Source organism: Vidua macroura, chromosome 3 (genome assembly GCF_024509145.1).
Source record: "Vidua macroura isolate BioBank_ID:100142 chromosome 3, ASM2450914v1, whole genome shotgun sequence".
Lineage (NCBI taxonomy): Eukaryota > Metazoa > Chordata > Aves > Passeriformes > Viduidae > Vidua > Vidua macroura.
The window spans coordinates 41,793,207-41,818,822 of record NC_071573.1 but is presented as its reverse complement, the minus strand read 5'-3'; the positions used below and the strand labels follow the sequence as shown (position 1 = coordinate 41,818,822).

The 25,616-nt window shown below is 38.5% G+C and overlaps 1 protein-coding gene across 1 annotated transcript in view; it reads right to left on the bottom strand.

Moving 5' to 3' along the window:
* The window catches only part of PCNX2 (pecanex 2), a 153,628-nt gene that overhangs the window by 69,641 nt on the left and 58,371 nt on the right, over positions 1-25,616 (bottom strand). The window contains exons 16-21 of the mRNA XM_053972346.1: positions 20,027-20,136; positions 17,755-17,851; positions 11,266-11,358; positions 10,643-10,793; positions 6,392-6,533; positions 2,781-2,958 (exon numbers count right to left, since the gene is read on the bottom strand). Of these exons, the coding sequence (XP_053828321.1) occupies positions 2,781-2,958; positions 6,392-6,533; positions 10,643-10,793; positions 11,266-11,358; positions 17,755-17,851; positions 20,027-20,136 (771 nt within the window). The remainder of the gene's footprint in view (positions 1-2,780; positions 2,959-6,391; positions 6,534-10,642; positions 10,794-11,265; positions 11,359-17,754; positions 17,852-20,026; positions 20,137-25,616) is intronic.

The following is a 25,616-nucleotide window of genomic DNA, read 5'->3' as shown; positions in this document are numbered from 1 at the left end:
ACTTCCGTGTCCCAGCTTGCTCAGGGAGCAGTATGCTCATTTGGAGTTTCTGATTTGACTGAATTACATTAAATTAACACCACAATGGGGAAAACAAGGGAAGTACAATCAGTGAGCTATTTAGAAATACTCTATCAAACATTATTAGCAAAGTTGTATTCCATATAATCTGCATCAAGAGTGACTAGTGGAGTTGTGAACGCCTGTTGAATTGAGATTCTTTCTTCCCCAGCACCTTGTAGAAGAAAAAATATTAGCATCATGTTTTGAAAGCGTGCAAAGCTTTTTATGGGGTAAGCTTGTTTAAAAATTGCCATCACTATGACTTAAGACAGTGCTTCTAATGTTCCCTAATTAAGAGAGTGGCAAACTGACATTTTCAACATGCAAACAGAAATCAGTCATGGCTGTGTAATAAACTCTGCATAGCTAAAGGTGACAGTAATAGACAGTATTTCCGATTTTGTTTGTATTTTAAAAAGTAAGTGCAAACATAAAAGTTACTGAAATACAGACAAAATCTGTGAAGACCCATAAAGCTGTTAGGAACAAAGGTGGATGCAGCTTGCTTAGAGAGTATAGTATGAAATAAACACACATCATCTTTATCCTCAAGTGATTATATCCTTTGCTGAAGTTCCACAACGCTGAGCTAATTAAAGCTCAAATCTTAATTAGGGTAAAGAAAAGTTATGCCCTTTACAATTTGAAATTAAAAGGTATTAAATTTCTATCATCTGCAATGCAATTTTTCATATTGGATCTAATGATTATTGTGAAAATGTGCATGTGCTTTTGTAATATAAAGAATTCAACCGCTTGACTTAGAATAATTAAATGGAACAAGGACAATTCCACTTGCTGAACTAATGACCTGCAAAATTTCAGATATTGTTAGATATGAAGATGGAAGATCAGTCCTAAAACCACATTTTCAATACATGTCTGCAGTACAGCCCTCAGTCTAGTAGAGCAGTAGTTATTTTAGCAAACATCTCTGCTTAATTTAATAAGCATCCTTAATTATCTCATTCTCATTGCTAACACTAGTCTTTCTACTGTGAACAGTAGCTCCAATCTACCCAAGTAGCTGTAAAAAATCATATCTCTTTCTTACAAAAGCATGCAATAATTCACAGCAGTATTTTGTGATATGCTCAACATTTTCAAAAGAATTAAATAGTGGAATTTGCAATTCAGGCATGCTAATTTTTTGATCCTGTATAGAGGTTTTTAGAGAATGAGTTTTAGGACTAAGTAAACCATCATTCAGACATGGGACTTCGCAATGATCAACTTCTCTGGAGACAAAAATTTACCCCTTTCTCTAGGGAACACGGTAATTAAACAAATACTGAAAAGTGGCATAATGCGAGCAAACCCTGCATCGCCTTCGCTGGTTATCTTTCACTCTAAGCTAAGAAGCTTAAAAAATTACTCTAGTCCTGTTGTAGGATAAGAGTATGGTGGAGGGGGATCTTGTTAAAGCAGAGTTTCATCTCTTCTAGTCCTCTTATTCTGCAATTCCTCCCCGGCCCTTGCTTTCTCACCCCAGCAGAGAGAAAGCAGAACAACAGTTCCGAGGGTGAAGGCTTGAAGCAGGTGAAGCTTCTGCTGGAGTGTGGTCCAAGAGTTCATCAAAAAGTAGGAGCTCAAGTTACCTCACCAAGTTGTGACTCCTCCTTTCTCATCCTCCCTTACAGCAGCACAGAAATAAACCAGGAAAAACATTTAATTTCTCCTTCACTCTTTCCCTAAATGACTGGGAACTCCCAACATAACACCAATTAACTGGACCCTTCCATCAGAAGCCTGAAACTTCCAGATAGGCATAGACAGCAGTATGAGCTGATGCTGCTTGTGTAGAAAGGCTAAATATCTCCACAGCACATGCAGCAATCAATATGGAACCATGTCTTTCTTCTCTCACCAACTAAGGGATGCTAGCTGGGTCATTCTGAAACATATAGTAGGAATATTTTAGGTAAAGAAACCAAGCAAAGAAGCCTGAGCAAAAAGAACCAAATAAAACAAAGAACAACAAAACCAAACACCTCACTAGAATTACCCCTGGACAAATGCTTTCAAATCTTCAGTACTTTCCCATGTTTTCTCAAGGTATCAGTTAAGTCTAATTCTTTCAGTGAAATACTTTAGATTCCAAATAAAGACAGGGTCTTTTCTGACTGATGCAGAAAGGGTTTGGTAGTTTTTTTAATAAACTCAACTGGAGCACACTTCAAGAGTTAACAATGCAATAGAGAGGAAGGAGCACTGAGGTTAAGGTTAAGGATCACAAGGATAACAGACTGAAAATAGGAAAAGAAAAATGTTAAGGCTGACATTAGGAAAATATTTATTATCATGAGGGTGATTAGATAATGGAATAATTTCCCAAAGGAAGTTGTTGAGTCAACCACTAGAGGCATTCAAAGGAAACTGAGATAAAAACACCAGGCGATTGATCTGGAGGGCAGTCCTGCACTAATGACCCAAGAGGCTCTTTTGAACTCATTGAGGATTCTCTTCTTGAAAACAATTCTGAACTTTATATAGCAACACGTGAACAAAAAGTAGATGAAAAACATCACACAAAGCCTGAAAAAACACTTAATCAAAGCCTTTTTTTCAATTTAACCGATTTTTTCCTCTACAATACCAACAGTCTGAGTCTAGGTATGCATTTACTACTTCTAAAAAGTTCTAACACGTATTGATTAGCCAGTTGACACTGAAAGTATATTTTTTCCCAAAGAAATTATAGGAGCTCTAAAACTCGCCTTATGAAAGACAATGGACATCATGAAAAAATCCAGCAAGAAATTTTCTGAAATGTCTCTGTAGTCAAATCGGAAGAAGATCACAGTAAAGCTCAAAGTAACAAACTGATTAATGGGATTACAGAATGAGGAGCGGAGGAGTTTCATCCCAGCAACTGTTATCAGGATAATGTCACAGCTGTAAGAAAAGCAGAGAGAAAAACCTAATCAAGTCATACGGCATTAAATTAAGAAGCTCTTAAATACAAATATCTGTACCAGATGTATTTTAGACTGCTATGCATATCTAAATCTACATATTTATTAAAAGGATACAGAAGTAATATCAGAAATCATCACATTTATTTTATGTATGTGAAATTTTGTATTTTTCCCTTATCATTATGACATATTTTTAAGTTGTAAAAAAGAGCAATCTCTGTACTAAAAAGAGTAGTAATGATTACTAAAACCCAAGAATCTAGACCAGACATTTTTATATCCCTCTTAAAATAAAATTTCAGTCCACGAAATACCTTGGCACTTTCATTAACACATTACCGTAATTTGAAAAAAAGAAAACCCTTAAACCCATTTTTTTTTTATTACAAGAAATTTCACCTGATGACAGAATTTATAATTTTACTTGTAATTTCATTATGCACTGCCAAAATTCTGGATAGAAATACACATAGATGTGAAGTGTTTGAAATTCTTACCACTGTTCTTGATCAGAAAGTTGACTATTCTACATAGTAATTAATCAGATGAAAAGAAATTGTGTTGCAACTATGTGTTCCAAAATGTGGGGACTTCAATGTATAACGAGTGAGAAAGTAGGCCAGGTATTTGCAAAATGCATGGAAGGTTCTCCTTCATCCTGCTGCTAACCAGGAGAATACCTGCTGCCATGACTGACACTTGGCAGGCTAGAAAGCTCTCAACAGGTTTTCAGCATCCTAGCAAGATTCCACTTTTCCAGGTTGACTTTATTATATGTGGCATTTTTGTCTATCTCCCGTAATGCAGATGCAACTTTGTTTTGAGTGCTGGTCATTCTAAAGAATCAGCAGGGCATTAGTTTGGAATGAAACACCAAGCTGACCTTATTTCCCACCTTGTCAAAGCTGTTCTTTTCAATTTGCCTCACATTTCTGAATGGAAAACCTAATGACTAAGCTAAATAGATTCTGAAGCCAACAGAAGCCATCCCAGTGTATCCTACACGAACCAGATGTATTTCATTTGTATTTAATTTATCAGAAAGAAGAAAATTCTTGCAACATGGAGATTTTTTCACATGGAAACTTACAGATTATAGAGCAAAAGGAAGACTTTTTTGTCACTGTGCCTGTTACCATGATGAAACTTTCACCAAAAAATGACGCTTTACAAAATAGTACATTCACAGGTAACAAAAAATAATTTGCTTGTTATTCCTTCTTCTTTAAGAATACTGCCACACAAGGTGCTTTTCCTGGAGCCTTAACTCCTGGGAAAAGATGTAAGGGAGCATGAGAAGGAGGGGCTGATGCCTCTTTGGCAGGTTACAGGGGCAGGCACTGTCATCATGGGTCCTATTAATAACCAGCACACCAGGGTCTGGAAAGCTCAAGCAAACTCCTGACTATAAAGGAGCTGTTCTGCCTCCTCAAGAAGCAAACTGCTGCAGTCCTTTAAATCACAAAGCAAGGTGAAGCTTCTTTAAAAGATAAATTCAATTTGAGGAAAACTTCAACATCAAATCCCACAAAATGTACCACCTCAGACACTTTCAGATACAGAGTGGGAGAGTCTTCCCTTCCCTACAGCATGATGCGGTCTGATCCTTGGGTGGTCAATAACTAAAGAATGTTCCAGCAACAGAAAACATGTATTTATGCATTAAAACCCTCAGTAACACTGTATGTGGAAGTAGCAAGGAGAATCCAGGATGCCTTGTGGGTTTATGGAGTTCAGAAAGAGGTGGGATATGAAGATGAATGCTTTGCGTGTGGCATTTGGATGGCAGCTGTAAGGAGAATGTATTAAAGAGGAAAGCCAAAGGAAAAGTGATATTGGGAGTTTCATGCATAGACCAGAGTTACAACGAAAAGGAGAAAGCAGGTTTTACACAGGTGATCACACAGACACAAGGGGGATGGGGAAGGAAAGGACTGCTGTGGTATTCCCCCACAGGCCAAACAATCAGAGGCAGACAAATGTAATTACTTTCTTTATCTCAAGACTTCTGGGGGTCTGACTCATTTCTTCTAAACACTTGAGGGAGGTGATACTTTAAAGTGCAATCTAGCTTGGAGGAATGACTATGTAAAAATAGCACCTTCCTAACCCTACATATTTGCTCTGTGCATGTATTCAGTCGCGTCTGGTAGCTAGTAACAAATGGCATTCTGACTACTTTTAATTCTCCCAGCCTTGCAGAACTAAATAGAGGGATAAGTGTGGATTCAGTGTCACCCTGGACAATACACCTGAACTCTTGAAGCACCTTGGCTGTAGCATCTTCCAAGTGCCTGGGGGGAAGAAAAGTCAGTGGGGAACTACAGAGGCTATCAATGAGTGACTCATGAGAGTCTCTCTGGAAAAACAATTGTCTGGGAGAAATATGCAGAAAATTTGACTAATGCCCTAGTCCAAGTTTCAAACTAAGGGGGCTGCCTAAAAGCAGGGGCTGCCTTTTCCTTATAGTTGTGTAGTTCCTAAAGCTGTGTTGCTCCTCGAGAGAGAAATAATTAAATCAACATGCAATTTTTACATCAAAGTTCTTTTATCTAATATTTGAAATTAAGAATCTGTATTATTATGGACACCAAGGAACTCTCCCCCACCTCCCAGCAGTTTTTCTTGCTACTGGAACATTCCAAGGCTGTGTCTTTGTTTTATCATCTGCATCCCTATCATTCTGATAAAAAGACTGCAGAAACTGCTCACTGGGGATACTGCAGTCACTAAGCCTGCTGCGTATCTGCAATAGGCAAGTCACTGACTAAAATACCATAAAAGGCTGTCTGCAAGGATCATACTGTGAGACCATGGATCAGCACCACGAGTTCTGCTTAATATCTAAGACATCAGACTTCATCAAAACCTGTACCCCCACCTTTTTGAAACCACTCTTAATGCAGAACTACCCACCTTTCTACACTGTTTAGTATTTCATTCAGCCTTAAAAGACTTGTGTGGTGAAGCTTCTGATAACTCCTTTGGGAGACTACAGCATAGTGTTAAAAATTCTCAGTTAGGAAATGTTTCCTGATATCCAGCCTAGATTTCTCATTTTCATCTGATTAATTCTAGTTACCCCACTGAGTTTATGCCCATCAAACACCTGCAGCCTGATATAGTATGTCTTGCTTTTAATTGACATCTAGATCTTCCATATATATCTATATATAGCTCTTTAATCTTTTAATTTCAGTCTCTCTCACTGGAGACATATTTTGGTGTGCTAAGGTAGTTTTGCATTTTTCTTGCAGCAAAGCCAATGATTATTGTATTTTGAACTAATATGCATGAAAGCAAACTGTGATAAGATTACAGGCTTATTTAAAAACAAATTCCATTTCTCAGTCTTCAGTCTAAAACCAAATATTCTACTAATCATATGCTTTGAGTTATAAACTACTTACTGTGTACCAAGCTTCTTGTATTTACTAATTGAGAAAGCATCAATGGTGAGTGCATTCAGTATTATGGCTGGATATAAAATGTATTTCTCAAAGCACTGTAGCCACACATAAAGCCTTTCAAACCACATCAAATGAGCAGCATCTGAAATGGAAATTCAGATAACAGATCGTGTTGTCAAATCATCAGCATTTTTTGCACTGGAGTACTATAGAAGACACAAGTTAGCTCACATTAATAAATATAGTCAACCAACTAATTTATGAAACAATGGAATTCATAATTCTTTGGCAATAGAGAAATCAGTTTGCTCTCTGAGTTTAGAAAGTATCTGTTTTGCTGCTTATAATTGCACTCGTGAGACACATTCAGAAACAATAAAAGATAGTACATAGATGCTAGTTTTTACATCATCCAATTATTTAGTCAGTATATTAAATAGTATTCTCAGTGGATGTAATGACCCCAGAGAGACTCTCTCCAGCTCTGGCACTGACCTGCTGAATCACCTACTCACCTAATCACCTGCTTAATCATCAACTCCGTGCCTCTACTTCCTCATCTTATAGTAGCAAAATACTGTTCATTAGAATGTAAATTACCATTGACCTCACTGATAAATGAAACAACCCCCTGAGATCTAACAACTGAAGAAATATTACGAGCTAGAAACTGTCATAGATGTTTCTCAAAACACTTAAACAGACATTGTAAGAAGTATCTGCCAGGATCACATCTCACATCATTCCTCTCTAAGGAATAGCTTTTTCTTTTTTGCAGTAGACTTTTCTAACAATACTACAGTGCTTACTGTATTAAACAAGAACCGAATGCTCCATGCAATTCAGCTGCTATGAGAACTTAGGTGAACTGAGTGCAGAAACACTTGTGCACAGACAAAAATAATGCCTTTTTCCTCAAAGCTCAGCTAGACAAGGTTATTGGAAAAAGAGTGAACACAAAAAGGCAGAACTTGGTATTAACTCAGAAATAAAAATGCCAGCTACTGAATCTTCAATAATCATCCCTGCAAAATGAAAACAATTATATGCAGACAACCCCTCTTCCATACACACCTTTTCAATGACAAAGAAAAGATACTGACTCAGTGGATTTCTACGTTCTAGAGGCACAGTTGTATACTGCATAGGCTAAGACAAAGATCTAAAACCAATCCTTCTGAATTAGGCTGAAGTCATGTTTTGACAGTACTTTAAGGAAAGGCAATGCTCTTGCAAAAATCCCCCTTCAGAAAATATAAACAACTTCTGTTTCTTGCTATAACATAGAAATATTTCCTCTTCATTACCTAAAAGCTACCTCCTAAAAGTTCATACACACAGAAAAATGTCCATTTTGGAATCTAATTGTTTTTCCCCATTCCTCTTTCCTCCTCCTGAGCTCAAGAACTTCAGCCATGTCCAAAGCTGAGCTCTGTGTAAGAACTCAGGCTTCAGTAAAGAGATAAGCATATCACATAAACCAAACAGAAGGCAGGTGCAGGAGCAGAGAGAGATCTGTTCTGACAATGGAGACAGAAAAAAGAGCTCACATTCAGAAGGGGCCCCAGGGAAAGACATGGATGATTTGAAAATGGCTTACACAAACCTGTGGGGTACAAAAGCAGTAGTAGGGAGAAAGGAAAAGAAAAAATAGCCTAGTATATCAGGGTTTCTTTCTCATTTACTCCTGCACTAATTTCTACACATCTATATACCATAAGCTCATACATCCTGACCTAAATCTTTCATCCTGCAGCCAGCCAAGACAATGACAAGTAATAACTGAGTTATCTCACAGGGGCATCACAAGAACTGGTCTGATAATTGCTATTCTGTGAAACACCCTAAAGTTCGAGGAGCTCATCCAAAGTCTGTGCAACAAAGCTAGTAATAAACTTGTGGAATTGTCACTGCCAGTTGTTTGTCTAATTGCAAGTAGTCATTTGTCTTTCAATAGCATTACCCTTGTCAAAAAAAAAATAGATTAGAATTAAAATCTATACAGTAAAAACTCCTCACAGACATCTTGTGTACTCGTCCTTTCATTGTCTGCATCTGACAACTACGGGGTACTACTGTCCTTTTTCCAAGTTTCTCTTTCTATACAAAGAGAGAACATTTTAAAGTTTAGTTCCTACATTTTTTATTACAGGACAAAAGAAAGAAGACAGCCTGTCTTCTATCAATCTGTCTATCAAAGGGATTACCTTTTCCACAGTCTGTCTCATCTCAGACATGATAAAAAAATTCTGCAGCAGCCTAAGGGACTGAAATATTTTTTTTTTCTTTTTTTTTTCACTCTTGTTTTCTATCACACAACACCAGCTACATTGCAATACTTAGACCCCAAAGTACAGGAATGTGCCACATATAAATGAGGACTGCAAAAGAAGCAAAAAAAGCCTGTTCCCCACAGTAGGCAGCATGAGAAATGCAGCTGGATCTCAAAACAGAAGGAAACCCATCTGTGGAAATCAGTCCAGCAGGTCTCTATCTTCAACCTTTTCAAATGCTGAGTCACTGCATTTAGGAAAACAATGTTTCTTTGACAAATGAATACAGACTTAATCAAGAAAAGGCAAAGAAATCCTACAGTGGTTATTTATAATTAAGTGCTGAAACAAACAGTGCAACTTGGGTATTTATCAGAATTACTGGTTATCGGGGACAGGAACTCCCAGACACTGTTTTCAGCTGGGCATGGTGCTTAATAATATTTATATTCTATTATACCTTCCTTGGCATATTGCAATAAAAGTTAAAAGGCAACCTTCAATCAAGTCTCTTGGGTACTTCAATCATACCCAACCCTTGTTTGGAAAGTAAATGTTTTGAAACACATAATTTTTTTTTAAATAAAAAATACTTAAATCCTTCATGTATGGTTTTTCAGAGAGCGATCTGCATTCTTTTGTGGTCTAGTTGAAGAACAGACTGAAGTCCCTCAACAGACTGTTCTGCAAATGCTGTCTTCCAACACTTCAGAAACAGATATTGAGAATTATTAAGGCGTGGGATCCATCAAGAAATGACAAGCAAGCTTTTGGCTGGTAGCAAAGGCAAGAAGAGAACTGGGGTGGAGGGAGGAAGCTTTACTTTGCAAAACACATTGCCTGCTTCAGAAATAACTCTATCAGAACAGGAAATCAGATCTCGACATACTAAAATATTGACTAGTATTCACATATATCAAGGCACCATCCACTGAAGCCAGCAGACATCAACAAGAACAAATCTTAAAGAAAATTTCAGTTCTTTTCAATTGTAATGTTTCTCTAAAAGTGTTACAATTGAAATTAGAACACTTAAATTGCACTACATTTGCTAACACATCAGAAAGTAGAAAAAAATCTGCCTCAATTTCATCAATCTTTTAAGTTTTTAAATTATGTAGAATGCCAATGTATTAGGCATGAACTATACCATGTAAAGCAACACAGCAAGTAACAGTACTGTAAAGTAAAACAAAAGGCAGATCAGACAGTGGCTCATGAAAGATCACATAGAGGCTGTGAAATGATTAAGGGATGGGAACATTCAACATATGAGGAGAAACAGAGAGCTGGGATTGCTTAACTTTGAGAAGAGAAAGTCTTGGGGGCATCTTATGAATGCCTGATTGGCAGCATTTTTAGGGTATAAATGCCTGATGGGGGAAAGTAAAGTTGATGGAGCCACTCTGTTCTCGGTAGTGACCAGAGACAGGACAAAAGAAATGGGCATAAACTGAAAATTTATTCCCACAAAAAAACAGTACCAAAACAAATAAATCACAAAAAAAACCCCACAAAACCAAAAAAAAAGTAGAAAAAAACCCCACCAAAATCCACCCAAAAAACACAGTTTGAAGCAACTTTTCTTACTGTAAGGATGACTGAATGCCATGTCCAGAAAGTTTATTTAGAGTCTCTACACTTGAAAATATTAAAAACTGGACATAACCCTGAGCAACCTGCCCCTGCTCAGACCCTGGTCTGAGCAGGGGCATCAGACTAGACAATCTCCAGACGTGTCTGCCCAGCCTCAGCCCATCTGGGCAGTGGCCTGTTAAGACAACTCCTACAGGTTCACAGATCTGCTGGTGATGCAGTGGAAAAATTAAAATGATCAGATATGTGTGCTACTCAGAAGTAAAAGGATCATTTATTCTCCCAGCTCTGTTACTTCTGGATTTTTTTATTTTTAGTTCTTCAAACCAAGGCAAGCTGGAAGTCATTGAATCCACTGTTTAGAAAAGATTGTCTTACAAACCTCTCACTTCCCGCTGCTGGTGCTCTTTGCTTTTGAGTATGGGGTGGGAGATCCACAGCCAAGGGTGATGCTTGCGGAGCTGAGGAAGGATGTAATGTGTTACAAATCCCACGGTCCACGCTAAAGCAAACAGCACAATGCTGAGAAATGGCTGGGCCAAAGCAGAGAAAAAGGAAACAGAGTTATAATTCACACACATTTTTTTAAAACATTTTTTAACAGTTTCCATAACTGTATTTTTGTGCAAATTATTTTTATTCTTATGTTCAAATTCTTGACGTTAGGTGAATATGGATTTTGACATATGTGTTTTACACACACAATTAACTATTTTTTTCCTGCATAATTGGAGGAAAAAATGCAAAATGTCAGGCTTATTCATTCTGTCTTCTGGGTTCCATATCGTAAGAGCTGTTTAAGGAAAGAGATGTCAAATAAGTAATACTGAAATTAATACAAATATCTAGAAACAAACTGTTTTGCAGCTATAACAGTCTTATCATAACCAGTAAATGCACTTCCACTAACTTCTCTTCCCTCTTCTATTCTTTCCAGTTAAAGCACCCTGTGGTTTTCCATAAGAGACATAATACCTTAGGGGGGGAAAAAAAATAGATACACACCCTTAGTGACAGAAACACAGTACTGGCACTGACAGCAAACGACAGAACAGCAGCTGCTGTGCAGACAATAAGATCCGATTTCAAGATTTCCTTCTGTAAAAGTAATTATTTTAGACACAATTAGTAAGGCAGCGCTATTTTAACCAAAGTAATTATTCTGTTCTCAATTACTTACACTCTGCATTGTGATAAGGCTAATCAGCACTCCCTAATACAAAAGTATTTTCTCCAGTCTGCTTTGGGAAATTATTTCTCCACACTCCAGGTCTGTTGAAGTAATCACATTTAAATTCTTCATGCCTAATTTTGAATTATATTTTTAAATAACAAAGTTATAATATTGGAGAAATGAATGCAATACATTTTAATACTGAATCTGATTCTGCTTGAGGAATATAACTCTTTTCCATTATGACCTTCTTATTTTTGGGAATCAAAATTCTGGTTCCATTTCCTATTTTCAAGAACTAATATTTCTTATTCCCATTCTCTTGTATTACTGAAAAAAGTAATGCTTTTCCTTAATGTCTTCTAAGACACAACATTAATACATTTATTATGTTCTAAAGTGACATGCCCCATTTCCTGATTTTCTTTATTGGAAGTCAAATTGCAGCAAGATTTTGTGGATTTTAGACAAGGCTTTTTTCCAGTGTCATTGAATGATAATGAAAGGACACATCTGCCTTTATGTAAAGATCTATAACTGTGGTAGGAGTCATTTTGTTTCTAAAGATGGCAAATATCACTGTCCTTACAGCACATTTTTCTTGAGATTAAAATGTCATTCTCAGTAAACAAATAAACAAGATAGCTTGTGATCTGTGCGGTCTTCTGAATTGTACTGCAGAGGTCACCCAAATGCTTTTGTGAGTAAATGAAAATCTTGTCTTAGATTTATGAAAAGGGCATTTAGGTTCAGCACTCAATTCTGCTGCTAAGTTACCAAATGAGAAACTATTTGTAGCTCTTGGTTTAGAAGATGGCTTATGTTTTAATTCAAAGATACCTAGAAACAACATGTGAAAAGCAACCCTTTCGTTAGAACCAGAGGTTCATCTGACTTCCTGGTGGTGCAATCTAGGTAAGTTTAATGAATCTCATCAGAGAAAAAGAAAGAAAACTAAAATAATGATGGTACAGCAAACCTACGAAAAAAGGAGATAAAAAAGAAAGCAAGCAGAACAAGTGAAGAACAGAAGGGTTGTGAATTACCAGGGAAGCTGGTAGCAACCTCTGTATTTAGGCTGCCTATCACTCCCTGTTATGAAAGATGCTTCTCAGTAAAAGGTCACCTGCACCAGCACTTTCACTTACTGCAGCAGCCCTTTGAAATGCAGCAGGACTAAAAAGCCTTCAGGCTCTGGAAGTACTTTTGCTTTATCCCAGGAAACTCCAATACAGCTTAGCTGAAATCTCAAGCAACCACCACGGCTTTTGCCCTTCCCATGCTGCTCAGGAGTATGCAACTGTCTCCAAAAGAGCGGCACTCCCTCCACTCTGAGAGTCATCCTTCTCTGGACAGCCCTGTACTCAGCTTGGGCTACATGTAGTGCAAAGGTGTGGGAGCCCAGTTAAGTCTTTGGAACTCCTCCTGACCACCTTTCCAAAGCACAGCCCTGCTAGCCTTGCTCCTTGGCTGTTGCATTCAACAGAAGAACCACAACATGAGGGAGCCCACAGGAAAAGCCTTCTCTTCCCTGACTAAACCTTGGCTCCCTGCCTGTCCCCACAGGACTTCACTGTTCAGTTCTCTCACTAGCAAGTAGCAGTACTGAAAAAAACACAGTCTAATAAAAGTTAATAATGAAATTATTACCAATCCATGTAATGGAAATTATTTTTTAACCTTTTCAGATATTTTTAAAGATGTTGCATATAAAATCTGTGTAAAACAGCAGTATCTGAGAAAATAAAGTGGTGTCAAATTTATATGGCACTACTTCAGCCCTTTTGTGAATACACAGCATGAAAAGTCTTGATCAAGTATCATTTTCTGCACAGCTGAATTCAACTCAGTAATCTAAAACAAGCTTCTAAGAACAACAAACACACTCCAATCACATTCACAAGTTCTTCTGTACAACCCAAAAGGTTTACTATTAAAATGGCTGATTTCTCTCACAATCAGATGACTAAGAAGCTGACACTAAAACCATGTAAAATATTAAGAATTTAGCTGTAAAACCAGCAGAGGTGATAACAATGCACATTCTGGGGAGAGGTGGCATCCTAACTTTCTATTCCAGGCCAGATCACCAAAGAGAATCTTTTCAAGCATTACATTCAGAAAGGAACACATTACACAAATTATATTGCACAGGATTTTTATTTCCCATCTTTCCTTTTGCAACTGTCCTTTTTACAGTCCTCTCATCACTTTTGACAATCCTATACAGAAAAAGGCCTATGTTTTTAAGGAAATTATTATTATTCAGATATTCAACCCCAAATTTGACAATTGCTTTCCATTTCTGGCAATATTGAAAGTGTTTAAATATTATATATGTCCAGGTTTGTCCTTCTGTCCTATCACTGAACTGTTTCAAAATATAAATATACTACTCAGATGCTGACTGGCACAATGGTCCACACAGGAGCTCCCTCTTGATGTGGCCAGTGCTTTCAAACTTCTCACAAAATTCAGGCTTTTTTCCCTCTAAAACAAAGCTAAGCAGTGTTTGCTTCTGTTCCATGTCACTGCACAGGGGACAGGGTCCCCCAGGAAATGGCAGTGATCTCTCTGGCTGAGAGGAACTCACAGCTACTCTCCAGGAGAAAACCTCAGGCATCTACCTGCTGGGGGTGAAGCTGTGGCTCCTGGCTTCCCCATGGAAGGCAGCTGAAAAACATGTGCCTACCTTGGACTCAGCTGTCTAAAGCAGGATTTTGGATATCATTCCCAAAGCCAGGAACTTATGAGCTGGGTACTGAATAGCTCTATAGCATGATGCTTGAGCCCTTCACTGCAATTGGTCCAAAAATGTAAAAATTAAACTCTATTCACAGTTCAAATCTCTCCAGTGAGAGACAATCACTGTTATAGTTTGGGCTGAAAGCCATTCTACACTTTCCATGTTACACTCAAGGGAAAAAAAAAAAGAAATTCCAAACCAACATTGCTACCTTTGATGCCTTGGGGATTTCACAAGCAGAATATATTAGAGTGGCACAGTTTTTGTGTTTGAATTATTATCACAGAATCATCGAATTGTTTATGTGGAAAAGATCTTTAAAATCATCAAGATCAACCATTATTTTCAATTAGATTTTTGGAGCTTTGTACAAATCCTTTTATTAGCTATCTAAATGTTTGTACTAAAGACCAGGAAGGAACCTTGAGTTTGAATGTAACACATTATCACCCTCAGGCCACTGCTTAATCTAGTAATCAACCATGTGGATGCCTACAGAAATTAATTATAATAACAGGAAGCTCCATTCTCAAAGTTGAATGGTCAATTATCAATCACAGCTGCTTCGTAATTCAGGCTTCCAAAGCTGGCAATTCTTACACAGCTATTCAAGGAAAGGAAAAGGGTAAAAGTCATGTAATCAAACATTAGAGATGCTGTATTTATTACTCCTAACATCAGTGCAAAGCCATCCAGAAAACAATACAATAATTTTCAATATTAACCTTGTTTGCTTTCAGCTGTTTGAAAAGGCGATTTGGTTCTGTATGCCTCTGGCTTTCTGATTAAAATGGGTCTTATTTAAATGGTGTTTTGTAGACAAAGCAAGGCTGGCTTGGGTGGCATCCTGCCATCTCTTGCCACTGACAGGGGTTAGGAATACTCTCCTCACAGGGGAGCAGAAAAAATGAGCTACCATCATGAAATCTCTTCCAAATACTGGTATATTGTTTCACCCAGCTTCTGAACATTTTGAAGATCCCCTTACAAAACTTCTGGAAGTTATTTTAAATTGGCTTTGAAGAGTCAGCCTAGTCCTACATCCTAAACATGACTACTATTGCTGAAGCAAGTCAACAGGGACTATGGTTTGATTGTGCTCCTTGAATTCAATGCACGTGCATTTTCTCCTGCCTCAATTCTTCCCTACTTGCCCTATTAGCACTACATTGGTGAGATAGCAGTGGGAGTCTCCTTGGTATTTCACTGAGACAGAGGTACCAGGTAACACAGGGGTTAGACAAGAGCCCATATTCATCAGAAATTGCCTTCTCTTTCTTCAGCTAATTCCTTCCAAATTAGCACTACTAATTGACATCATAAGCAAACACTTACAATTTTTATACAGATTGAAGGAAGCCCAGAGAGAGAAAAAAGGCAAAAAACTAGCAAACTCCAGCAACACTGAAGGAAAGCAGGCTCTGCCTCATAGCAGCAGTAGCATAGAGTATCAAATGTACAGAGCAGAAAAGTGTCAATTCCCAAATCCAGCCATTTCCTGGAAAGCAAAGGTGCCAGGAAGCCCACTTAATTAATCCTAAAAGTGTGACAAAATGAAAAAGTGTGACAGTAATGAAACATTGTGAAGAGAAGAACTGAACTACTGTGTCTGGAAAATCCCAGTGCAGCTATTCCTGTACTTCTGCACCTTCCACCCCACTGGCTCAAGGGCCCAAGTGCAGCTGTGCAGTGTTAGTGTAAGACAGCAGATCCCTGTCCACGTCACTGATACAAAAATTGTTAGAGAATCTGCAGAATTACTTCATTTTGAAAATACAGACAGGATCTTAGATGCAGATTTTTCCCACTATTTTTGGATTTTGTTTTCAGTATTTTGAATCCTTGCTCAAGGTTTCCCTCTGGACTGTGAAATGAAACCAGTTAAGAGGACAGCTGCTGTAACTGCTTCAGTCCCCAGACTGGGCTCCATCTGCGGAACAGATGACATCAGATTCTGTATTCCTCCAAGAAAGGCACTATCAGCAAAAGACAGAACTACAGGAGCATGAGAAGCTTTCCATTACATCTGCCATACAGTCCCCGTGTACAAAAACAGAATGTCAATGAACTACTGCAATAACCTACAGCAAAACACCACAAATACCACAGAACACAGCAAAATTCTAACAAAAATACTTTACTTGTTTACTCTGTTTCTAGATGCACACTCATATTCCAGTATCAACTGCTGCAAACAGTTTAGTTTGCAAGAAACTGTAGCTCAATACAAGCAAAAAGAAATAGCCATATCACTTAACCTTATGTAGGTCCTGTTAAAGGAAGCAGTTTAAAATAATATTATACATGGTAAAAATTACAATCTAAGAAGCAGCTTAGAAAAGTAGAAAACATTGGCAATGTAGGATCAATGCATATGCTGAATGTAGGCTGTGTAACACCTTATAAAATGCCTAAGAAATTATTCAAGACGTACATAAGAGATGCATCCCTTTGAAGGGACATCTGGAGGCCAGTAAGAACTACAGACTCCCAGGTCATGTCTAAGGGTCAAAAAACACACTCTATCTTCCAGAGACTCTCTGACTGCTCCTGGATTTCAGAGAGCATTCAGAAGTTTAGGAATAGCTACCTAGGTTGCAAATGCTCAGATGTGCAGGCACTGGGGATGTCAGGAGGAAGAGTTGTCTGACAGCAGGAAGCAGGACAGCTCACGTGACTAATGAATGTCAAACACCCCTTAGCATTTCTGGAAACTTGATGATCTTCCCACATGAACGCCTTATAAAATCAACCTCCCCTGGGTAACAGCAAACATTTTTTTAATATAAAAAGACAAAAAGGAAGATGGGTCACTTCACGATGTTTATGCTGAAGTGAGAAATAAGGTGACACAAACTTACAGCTTCCTGCCAGACAGTAGTAAATAAACAGCCTACCAAGCAAAGAAAAGATGATCAGATGGCAATGCTTGGCACCAGGCATGTACCTCCCTCTCCCATACTATCCCAGTTTCATGTGCTTCTTCCACCTCTAGGTGCCAAGTCTGACAGTGTGCTCCACTTGGCTCAGCTGGGGTGGATGGCACACAGTCAAGAGTATATCCTGGCACAGAAAAGGCATTCCTGAAAAACAGGTAGCCCTAGCCATAGAAAAATAAAGAATAGGAGCTGTTTTAAACACATGTAATTCTGTGGACCAAATCCTGCTCCTCTGCAGTGCACACAATGAGTTTGGCAGGACTGCTCACCTTTTTGAATGTTCGTTGAACAATCCAGTCTACCTTGGACACACCATATTCCCAGACTGCAACTCTGTGCACAGAACCTGTATTAGTTCTCTGTGTACTAGGATGAGAGATGCACCACTCCCCAAGCTCTAGTATTGCACTTCTCATGTACTATATTAAATAATCAATGTGGCAGAGCCCTTCAAAGGACCCCTTCAGAAAGGAAAATGGCATGTATCCCCTTCTCACTGCTAGCCTCACTGTAAAGATAATCTATCTGTGCTTTTAGTAAATTAAATTACTAAATGACAATATTTACAAGGTTCCTTAGTAGGCAAAATGGATGAGAGAACTTTGAACAGAAAGTAATGAAAGAAAAAGCCTTACCACTGATTCTCTCATTTTTTCTGGGAGTGGATCTTCTGATGAATCTTCAAATCGCTGGCGTAGATAGTGAGGGACATATTTACATTGAATAAGGGACCTGTTTAAAAAAATTCCTAGTTAATACACTTCAGAACATGTTCAACAGATATGAATATTCCTGGACAGAAGGACAGAAGATGAACAACAGCCTCACATTTCCTTCTTCACGTATACGTTAGCATTCCTATCTCTGTACAGCTGGAGATTGACACAAACCAGCTCTACCTGTGATCAGGGCAGAAATTCCTCATCAGAATTCTGAGGAGTCTCAGCAGACCAATCAATGTGACTCAGTCATTTAGAGGAATAACGAGAGAGGGTACTGTTGCATTTATGACTCTTAGTTCTGTTTCAGCTAAGCTGAAACCAATATGTGAGCTCTTTAGACCCATGTTAAAATGGCTAAGGAAGCCAGGTCTTTACAACCTGTATATTAATTCTCTCTTCGAGATTTATGTGCTATCTCCTCATCCATCTTGAATTTTATGTCATAGGCCATACCTTAAATATTTTTTCCAATCTCCTTAACTTATTTAAAAGAAGTTCAAAGCTGTTTAGAGAAAAAAATCTTAATTTTTTTTTTTTAAGGATGATGCATTTTTACAATTGTGCAATAAACATCTGATGTTGTATATGTATTCTTAATTTTTAGATTTTTAACCATTTCAGTTGCTGAAGATTTCATTGCAAATGTTAGGAAATTGCTAGCTAGATTTACAAGTTAAAATGTATTTAATAGTTTAAGATTACTTCCTTAAAACAAAAGTTTCAAGGAAGAAAAGTTTCTGTTTCATTAAAGAGGTTCATGAACTGATGTGTCCTTTCTGGGAAGTGGGAGAAAAGGATATATTTAAATTACTTCAAAATTGAAAGAACTCACAATTTCATGCTGATTTATAATTTACCTGTGTATATTTTACTCCAAAGCTAAGAACACTCCTAATACACCACATAGCTTTACTTCCTTCCATACATAATTTCCATACTGTAATGACCAATAAACTACACACCATCCACACAAAACTTGATCAAGGTCTCCCTGACATCCATGTCACACACAGTAGGCTATGGGTGAAGTTCACGGCAAGACATGCAAGCAGTTCTTACTGCTTTGCCACATCAGGACCTAGCAATATATAAATGTCAGATTCCCTGAATTTTTTGGTAAAGAATTTCTCAACTCTTCAGTAAGATTTACTGGGATGACAATTTCCTACTAGTGCTCTAAATCTTTTCCTTCCTCATCAGTGTTGTTCTGCTTTTTCCAAGTTCCTCTACTTGGAAAAAAACAGAATCCTGAACAGCCTAAAATGTTCTCCACTTCCCCCTTCTCTCTTCTGCATTGCAGAATTGTGCATAACGAACCTTGAGCCTCACCTCATTAATCAAAGGAGAGAACCTCTCTGTGAGAGAACCTCTCACAGGCCCTCTGCACTCTCCTAGGATAAAACTGAGATGCCTGTGAAACAGAATTCCAAATGGCATGCTGATACTGGTGGCACAAAACCCACTTGCTTGCTTGGCCCCACAGCCATAGATGTAATTGTCCAGCTGCTTGCTGACCCCCACAGCCCCTATAACAGCCACATATCACAGTTTCCTCACTAGGAAGTTCACCTTTGCTGTCCCTGAGCTATAGATCTATTGTGTGTCTCTCTCACACATCACCTCAACATGCAGATCACTATGTTGGGACTTTTCCCCTTCATCTCCCTTTTTGCAGTGTCAGCACTTAGCATACACTTCCTCTCCTCAGTTACCTCTAGCAGACTGTGTCAGCAAACAAAAGGAAGGATGGAACCTCAAACAGAGAGGCATAGCCTACTGTAGTAATCCTCAGCAAGAGCTGGAATTCAGCCATCTTCCCAGCACATTAAATGTTCCTTCTACTGGTCCCAGTGCTAACCAATGCACATTCTGCAACTCCAGTCACCCGAACTCCCCTCAACTAAATCACTGTCCTCCAACCTGGCAAGGACACAACCTCCAGAGGGGAAAAATCTGCTTCAGATATTTTGGATAGTGCTGCTTAAAGAACACCAGCCCTGCTGGTGATCTTACTGCAGCACTTCATTCATATACAGGACTGATACCAACCATGCAGACATGGTGAGGACTTTCACCTCATGACAGTACTTTAAGGAAGCAACCCCTGTGGTTCTGAAACCCAGGCATCACTCTGCCTGTGTGCTGCGAAGACTAATCAGCAAAAAAACATTTACAGGCAACTTACATCAGCACAGATGGGTCGCTGCTTTGTCTGCTGAGGTGATAAGAAAGTGCAACTAGCAGACCACAGAAAGCAGAGAACAGCGCTGGAATGTGCTGTGCATCCCAGGGTTCCTGAGAGGATGACAGAAAGCAAAGTTAGGAATGCAGAACTTAAAAAGCCAAAATAAGTAGGTTAAGCCATAAATCATACATGCAGTGTTACATGCACAACATCTACATTTGTACACCGTCTACCACAGACTGAAAATCCCTTTTCATATCAAAGATTACTACTGTAACCTTGCAATTAAAGGCATGTTTTGTGGTCATATTGTGCAACTCCCCTATAATCAGCAATTAGCTAGGAAACCACATGAAAGGCAGGTTTTCTTTCCTCTTCAATGAAACGTTAGAGGAAAATTCTCATTAAAATGAGATCTGTGTGAAATCAACTGCAGTGTATTTAGCTACATGCTAAACTGATATGCTGTCACTCGACTTGTAGCCAGACTGCACATAACAAATGACAATATCACGTAGATCAGGCAGTGGGGTTTCTTTCAGACATCTTTCTGCTGCCTTGTGCATTCCACCCATATAACAGTCAGAGGCCCTGAAAGGCCTCCATGGCGGTCACTAGCCTAAGATAAGAAATGCAGAGTCATGATGAGTGGACCAGAGCTGCCCCTCTTCTGCACTCGGACCCCTGTTATCTCTCTGTAAGGCTATAGGTCGTCTTCTCCTCGACCCCAGCCATTGGATGATTTCCAATCCCCCAGTAGCCTACTTAAACCCTCACCTCTGCCCAGTTCAGTAGAAGAGCTGTCACTGGAACCCTTTGCAGAAGCTGCCAATAAAGACATCTCCGCAGAACTCCACAAAGCCTTTACCTTTCTCCATCCCTGCATCTGCCAAGGCACTTTGTGAGCACAGAGCTGAAATCGCTGAGAGCTGAACTCATGAGAGCTGAAATCACTTCACAATCGCTTGCTAAAGTTGCCTGCGGCTAGGAGCTAGCTGGAGGGCCCAGACAGGCTGCGCCTCATCAGCACAGTGCTATCCGGGACACCTATGGCGGCTGCTGCCCGGGGGACTGGACAGACCCCCAGGACTCCAGGCCGCTATACACCCAGGCCCTGGATGTTAAAACAGCAGAGAGGGAGAGCACTCGCCACTGTGCGTGACATCCCTGAGGAGGAAAACGGGAGACAACTGACACACTCACCAGCACACTCTGGATATAATTGAGATAAGAAACTCTCTCCAGATGACTCTAACAACTAAAACTGGCTAGAAAGAATAAGAGAAAAAATATAAAGCTTAAGGAACACTTATCAAGATTAGCTTTATTTGTGACATCCTCAGGTACAAATTAGGGATCCTAAGACATACTTTTGAGTCCTATTTGTGAAGAACACAAATTTCACCTGTGAAGAACAAAGAAACTTGGAACAAATCCATTTCACTTAGTAATTGTATTCCTTGCCTCCACATGACTTCTACCTGATCAGCCAAATGTGAACTCACCAGATCCTGGCATCAGAGCATTTTCTGAACAGGTTTTGAGAAGCAATGCTTGCAGGATCTGTGACATTTCAGGCTAGCATAAATAAGACTTCTTCTGCATGGTCATCTCTTGCTTTAAAAACTTTAAAGTTAGTACAGCACCAATATTTTCAGAGGATGAAGTAGGTTTATTAGCCTTATTTTGCTCAGTTATATGCATGATTTCTTAGCATGTTAGGAAACACTCTATTTCTTTCATGTGCAATGAATACCTAAGACAAACTAATTTTAAGTGTTAAACATCTAACCCATTGCAGCATGGAATTTTGCAATTTAACTCTGAAATTCTTGTTATCCTAAGAGTAGTACCAAACAAGTGAAAATTTAATTCCAACAATCATCTTCCCTTCATCATACTACTGAAAATCACAAAGATAAAAGACAGAAGAGCCTGGTTCCATCAAACAATCCTACCCAAAATAGTAATTACAAACAAAAGAGAGAATCACATGATATTACTGAAAGAACCCAGCACCATTTATTTGACAATTTAAACTTTACCATACAATCCTACTCTTCATTTCACTCTTCCCAGTTTTGGGGACAAATATATTTTTGGTTCGCTTTTCCCATGCTAGTCATATTCAATTAATATCAATTAATTGAATAGTAATATTCAATTAATATCTTCAAAATACTGAAGAAAATTAACTGAAAACAAAACATTCTGAAAATAGCTGAATCACAGCCTATCCAAACATCCTCTGCATTTTCAGGGCAACACAACTGTGTACAGATCCTTCCAGCAGCTACCAGTGCATGACTGACCCTTTGTTCTGCAACTTATTTTGAAAGCAAAATACTATCAAGAGTTGAACAATATTCTTGATACTGAAATTTATCAGAGGCCAGTTTGAAAAATCATTCCACCTTCTTTCTACTATAAAGCTGTACACAGCTGAATCCCCACATTAACGTCTCAGAACTCTATTTCCATATTTTCTGCATATTACACACAGCCTCTGCATTTGTCTGGTCAGTGCTCGATTTCCAAACTGTCACTGTCCCCTCAAAACTCACATGTCAGGGAGCCAGGAAAGCAGGTAGGATAGGCATCAATATTCACTACGTGCCTAGAGAACAAGATTTCCTAGAAAAATGCTATACAACGTTGTAGAAAAGATGAGAATGAACAAAGGTGTCATTTTTCTAGTATCAGTGTGATGTACCCTCTTCCATTTTGTCATTTTCCTACCCCAGAAATGATGACTGGTAGCTTCAGATTAAAAAAAAAAAAATTAAAATATATATAATTGCTAATTGAACAATGTTTCTTCTCAGTGGGAAAACAGGACTAACAGGTTTTACTCTTGGAAGCTGGTATCTGTCACATGAGACAGGGACTTTCACCTCCTAGTTTACCTCATTGGGTTTAGGTGACATGTAGTGCTTTCATATATGGTTTTGCCTTTGATGCAGACACTCATGTAGTCATTTTTAAAACAAGTGAAACAGACTTATAGGGTTAAGGATGAAAGCCATGAGTTACAACAGACCCAGTGGTAGGAGTGGGGGTGTTCCATTCCAACCACAGTATTGCCTAATCCCAAAACAATCCACTAAAAGGGGAGATAAAGGTGTCTTTGAACTTATGAGCCTTTTAGCACTGCTAGAGGTAGGAAGGCAAACGTATTTTTAAAAAGTAGTGTTAGTAGTTTTCTGTCCCATATTATTTATCCTTTTTACTTCTTTCTTCTCCTAAAAAACCCGCATGTAACACACTTATCTTTCAAAGATATGCTCAAATAAATCATATGTTCTATTCCAGAGGCAAAAAGTGCTCTGAATAGAGAACCAAGTATGCTGAGTAGAAATTCTCGTTACTTTTTCTGTTGTTTTTTTTATTTCAGAGTATTCCTCTCAATGGTGACTTTGCAGATTGCTGCAGTGACAGCATCATTGAATGTGAAGGCATTGGCATAGTGGCTGGGTTTTTAAACATGGAGACAAACTCCAGTTGGTCTTCACACACCTGGTTTTACACTTACAATTTCATCACTATTTACAGAGTCAGAGAATGGCTAGGGTTGGAATGGACCTTTAAAAGTCACGTAGCCCCTTGTGCAATTCAATAAACTTTCTTGGCTCTTTCTCCTTACCCCCACACTGCTGCTTCATCATGGATCTGTGCTATTGCTCACATATCAAGCAATAAGGGGGAAGGGCTGATGGTCAACCATTCCACACGTGTGATGGTAAAGATGGAAATAAACACTATCATCCTATTTCTGAAGATCCAAAACACTGACTTTCTGAAAGAGATCATAAAAGGGAACCCTCTTCACCGCCCAAAATATGAGAAAATAGTAAGAACTTGTTCTCTACAAGGCTAACTATAAGCTTAACGCCATATTACCATGGATACTCCTCTTCAATAAACACTAACGACCAAAATATATGAATTACTGAACCTCATGTTACACAGAAATAAGACAAGATCTAGGAAGAGATGCTCACCAGCCTTATCTTCCCATCATCCATGGAAAACAAAGCATTAATTTCCCAGATGATCTCCAAAAACATGACAAGTGATAAGTTACCAGAATACAGGTATCACTGCCCACTCCAAGTAACATGGGCCCTCTTTCTCTGCAATTGCTGCTATCTTGGACTGTATTTTCCTTGCTGAAATTTAAAATTCATGAAGACTGGACTGATACAGGGGCGTCCATGTGTGTCCACACACAGCACCTTATACATCAGATCCCGGTCTGTGATTGGAATGCCTTGGCTAAAAAGCAAGATGAGCAGCAGCTTCAGGCAGGAAGCACGGATACTCATGTTTCACATAACGGCAAGTTTATGCTAAAGAAATAGTGCAGATTTCTATATTCCTGGACAGTGACATACAGTGAGAGCAACCCTGGGCTGTGTTGGATTCCACAGGCACAATTCCTTTTTTCTATCTGGAAAACAAGTTATTACACACAGAAAACTAAGATCATAACTATTGAAGTTATGTCTACAATGCAATACTTGACTATGGCTGCAGACTTCACCTACTGAAAGGCATGGTATCTAGGAATGCCCCAAAATTAACACCCCTAACAGCTCTCACTTGAACCTCAGGGGTTTATAAACTAGAAAAAAAAAAAAGCCTCCAAAACCACCAAAAGGACTGAGAGTATTCTATGCAGCAGAAATAAAGCTGTCCAATAATATACTTCTATTTTTGGTCACTTACATATACAGGAATTCTGTCTATACACATGAACCCATTCACTGCTGTCTAGAAATTTATTTGGGCAGTCTTTGGAGATTGAAGGAGATGTATTCTTGCAACTCTTTCCCACCATAAACCCCTAAGACAAATATTTCAAAATTATTAGTACACAGATGAAGACTGCATCACTGAAGAAAGGAAGCAAGGAACACTGTTATTCTGATTAATGAGTTTCAAATTCATTAAACAAACCAAACTACATCAATGTGAGCTGAGAAAAACTTAAAATCCACACAGGATTTTTAGTAACTGTCCATTGAAGCAATAAATAAGCCACCAGAAAGTACTTTCTTCAGGTATGAGGTAACGGAAACTATGTAACTTACACTTCAAAAAATATACATTTACATACAGCTGGAGAAAGCTGGTGTGCCACATATGAAAACATTCACATCAGTTTAATTTTTCTGATCCAAGTCCAAAAATCCAATTTTTTTTTCCAGGCTGATTAAGATAAACTGCAAGTTCCATACACACACAAAAAAAAAAAAAATTATCTGGATAACAAGTAATTAACTGGTTCTGGATACATTTCAAATCAAAACTAACTGATATGAACAGAAGGCAGAAGACAAGGACTGATTCCAGAAACATTCAGGGATGTGCTCTTCTGCCCCACGGCAAAACTCTGGAACACTGGAATGCTAAAGACTCATATCAGGATTGCTAAATTCCAGACCAAATATTTGTAAAAAAAGTAAGAGGGCATACTTAACTTCTTTTAAAACATCTCTTAAATATTTTGGCACAGACCACAAAACAGATGGAGCAGGAGACAAAAATCAGTACATTATGAAAAAGATGGCACAGAAATTCCCATGTC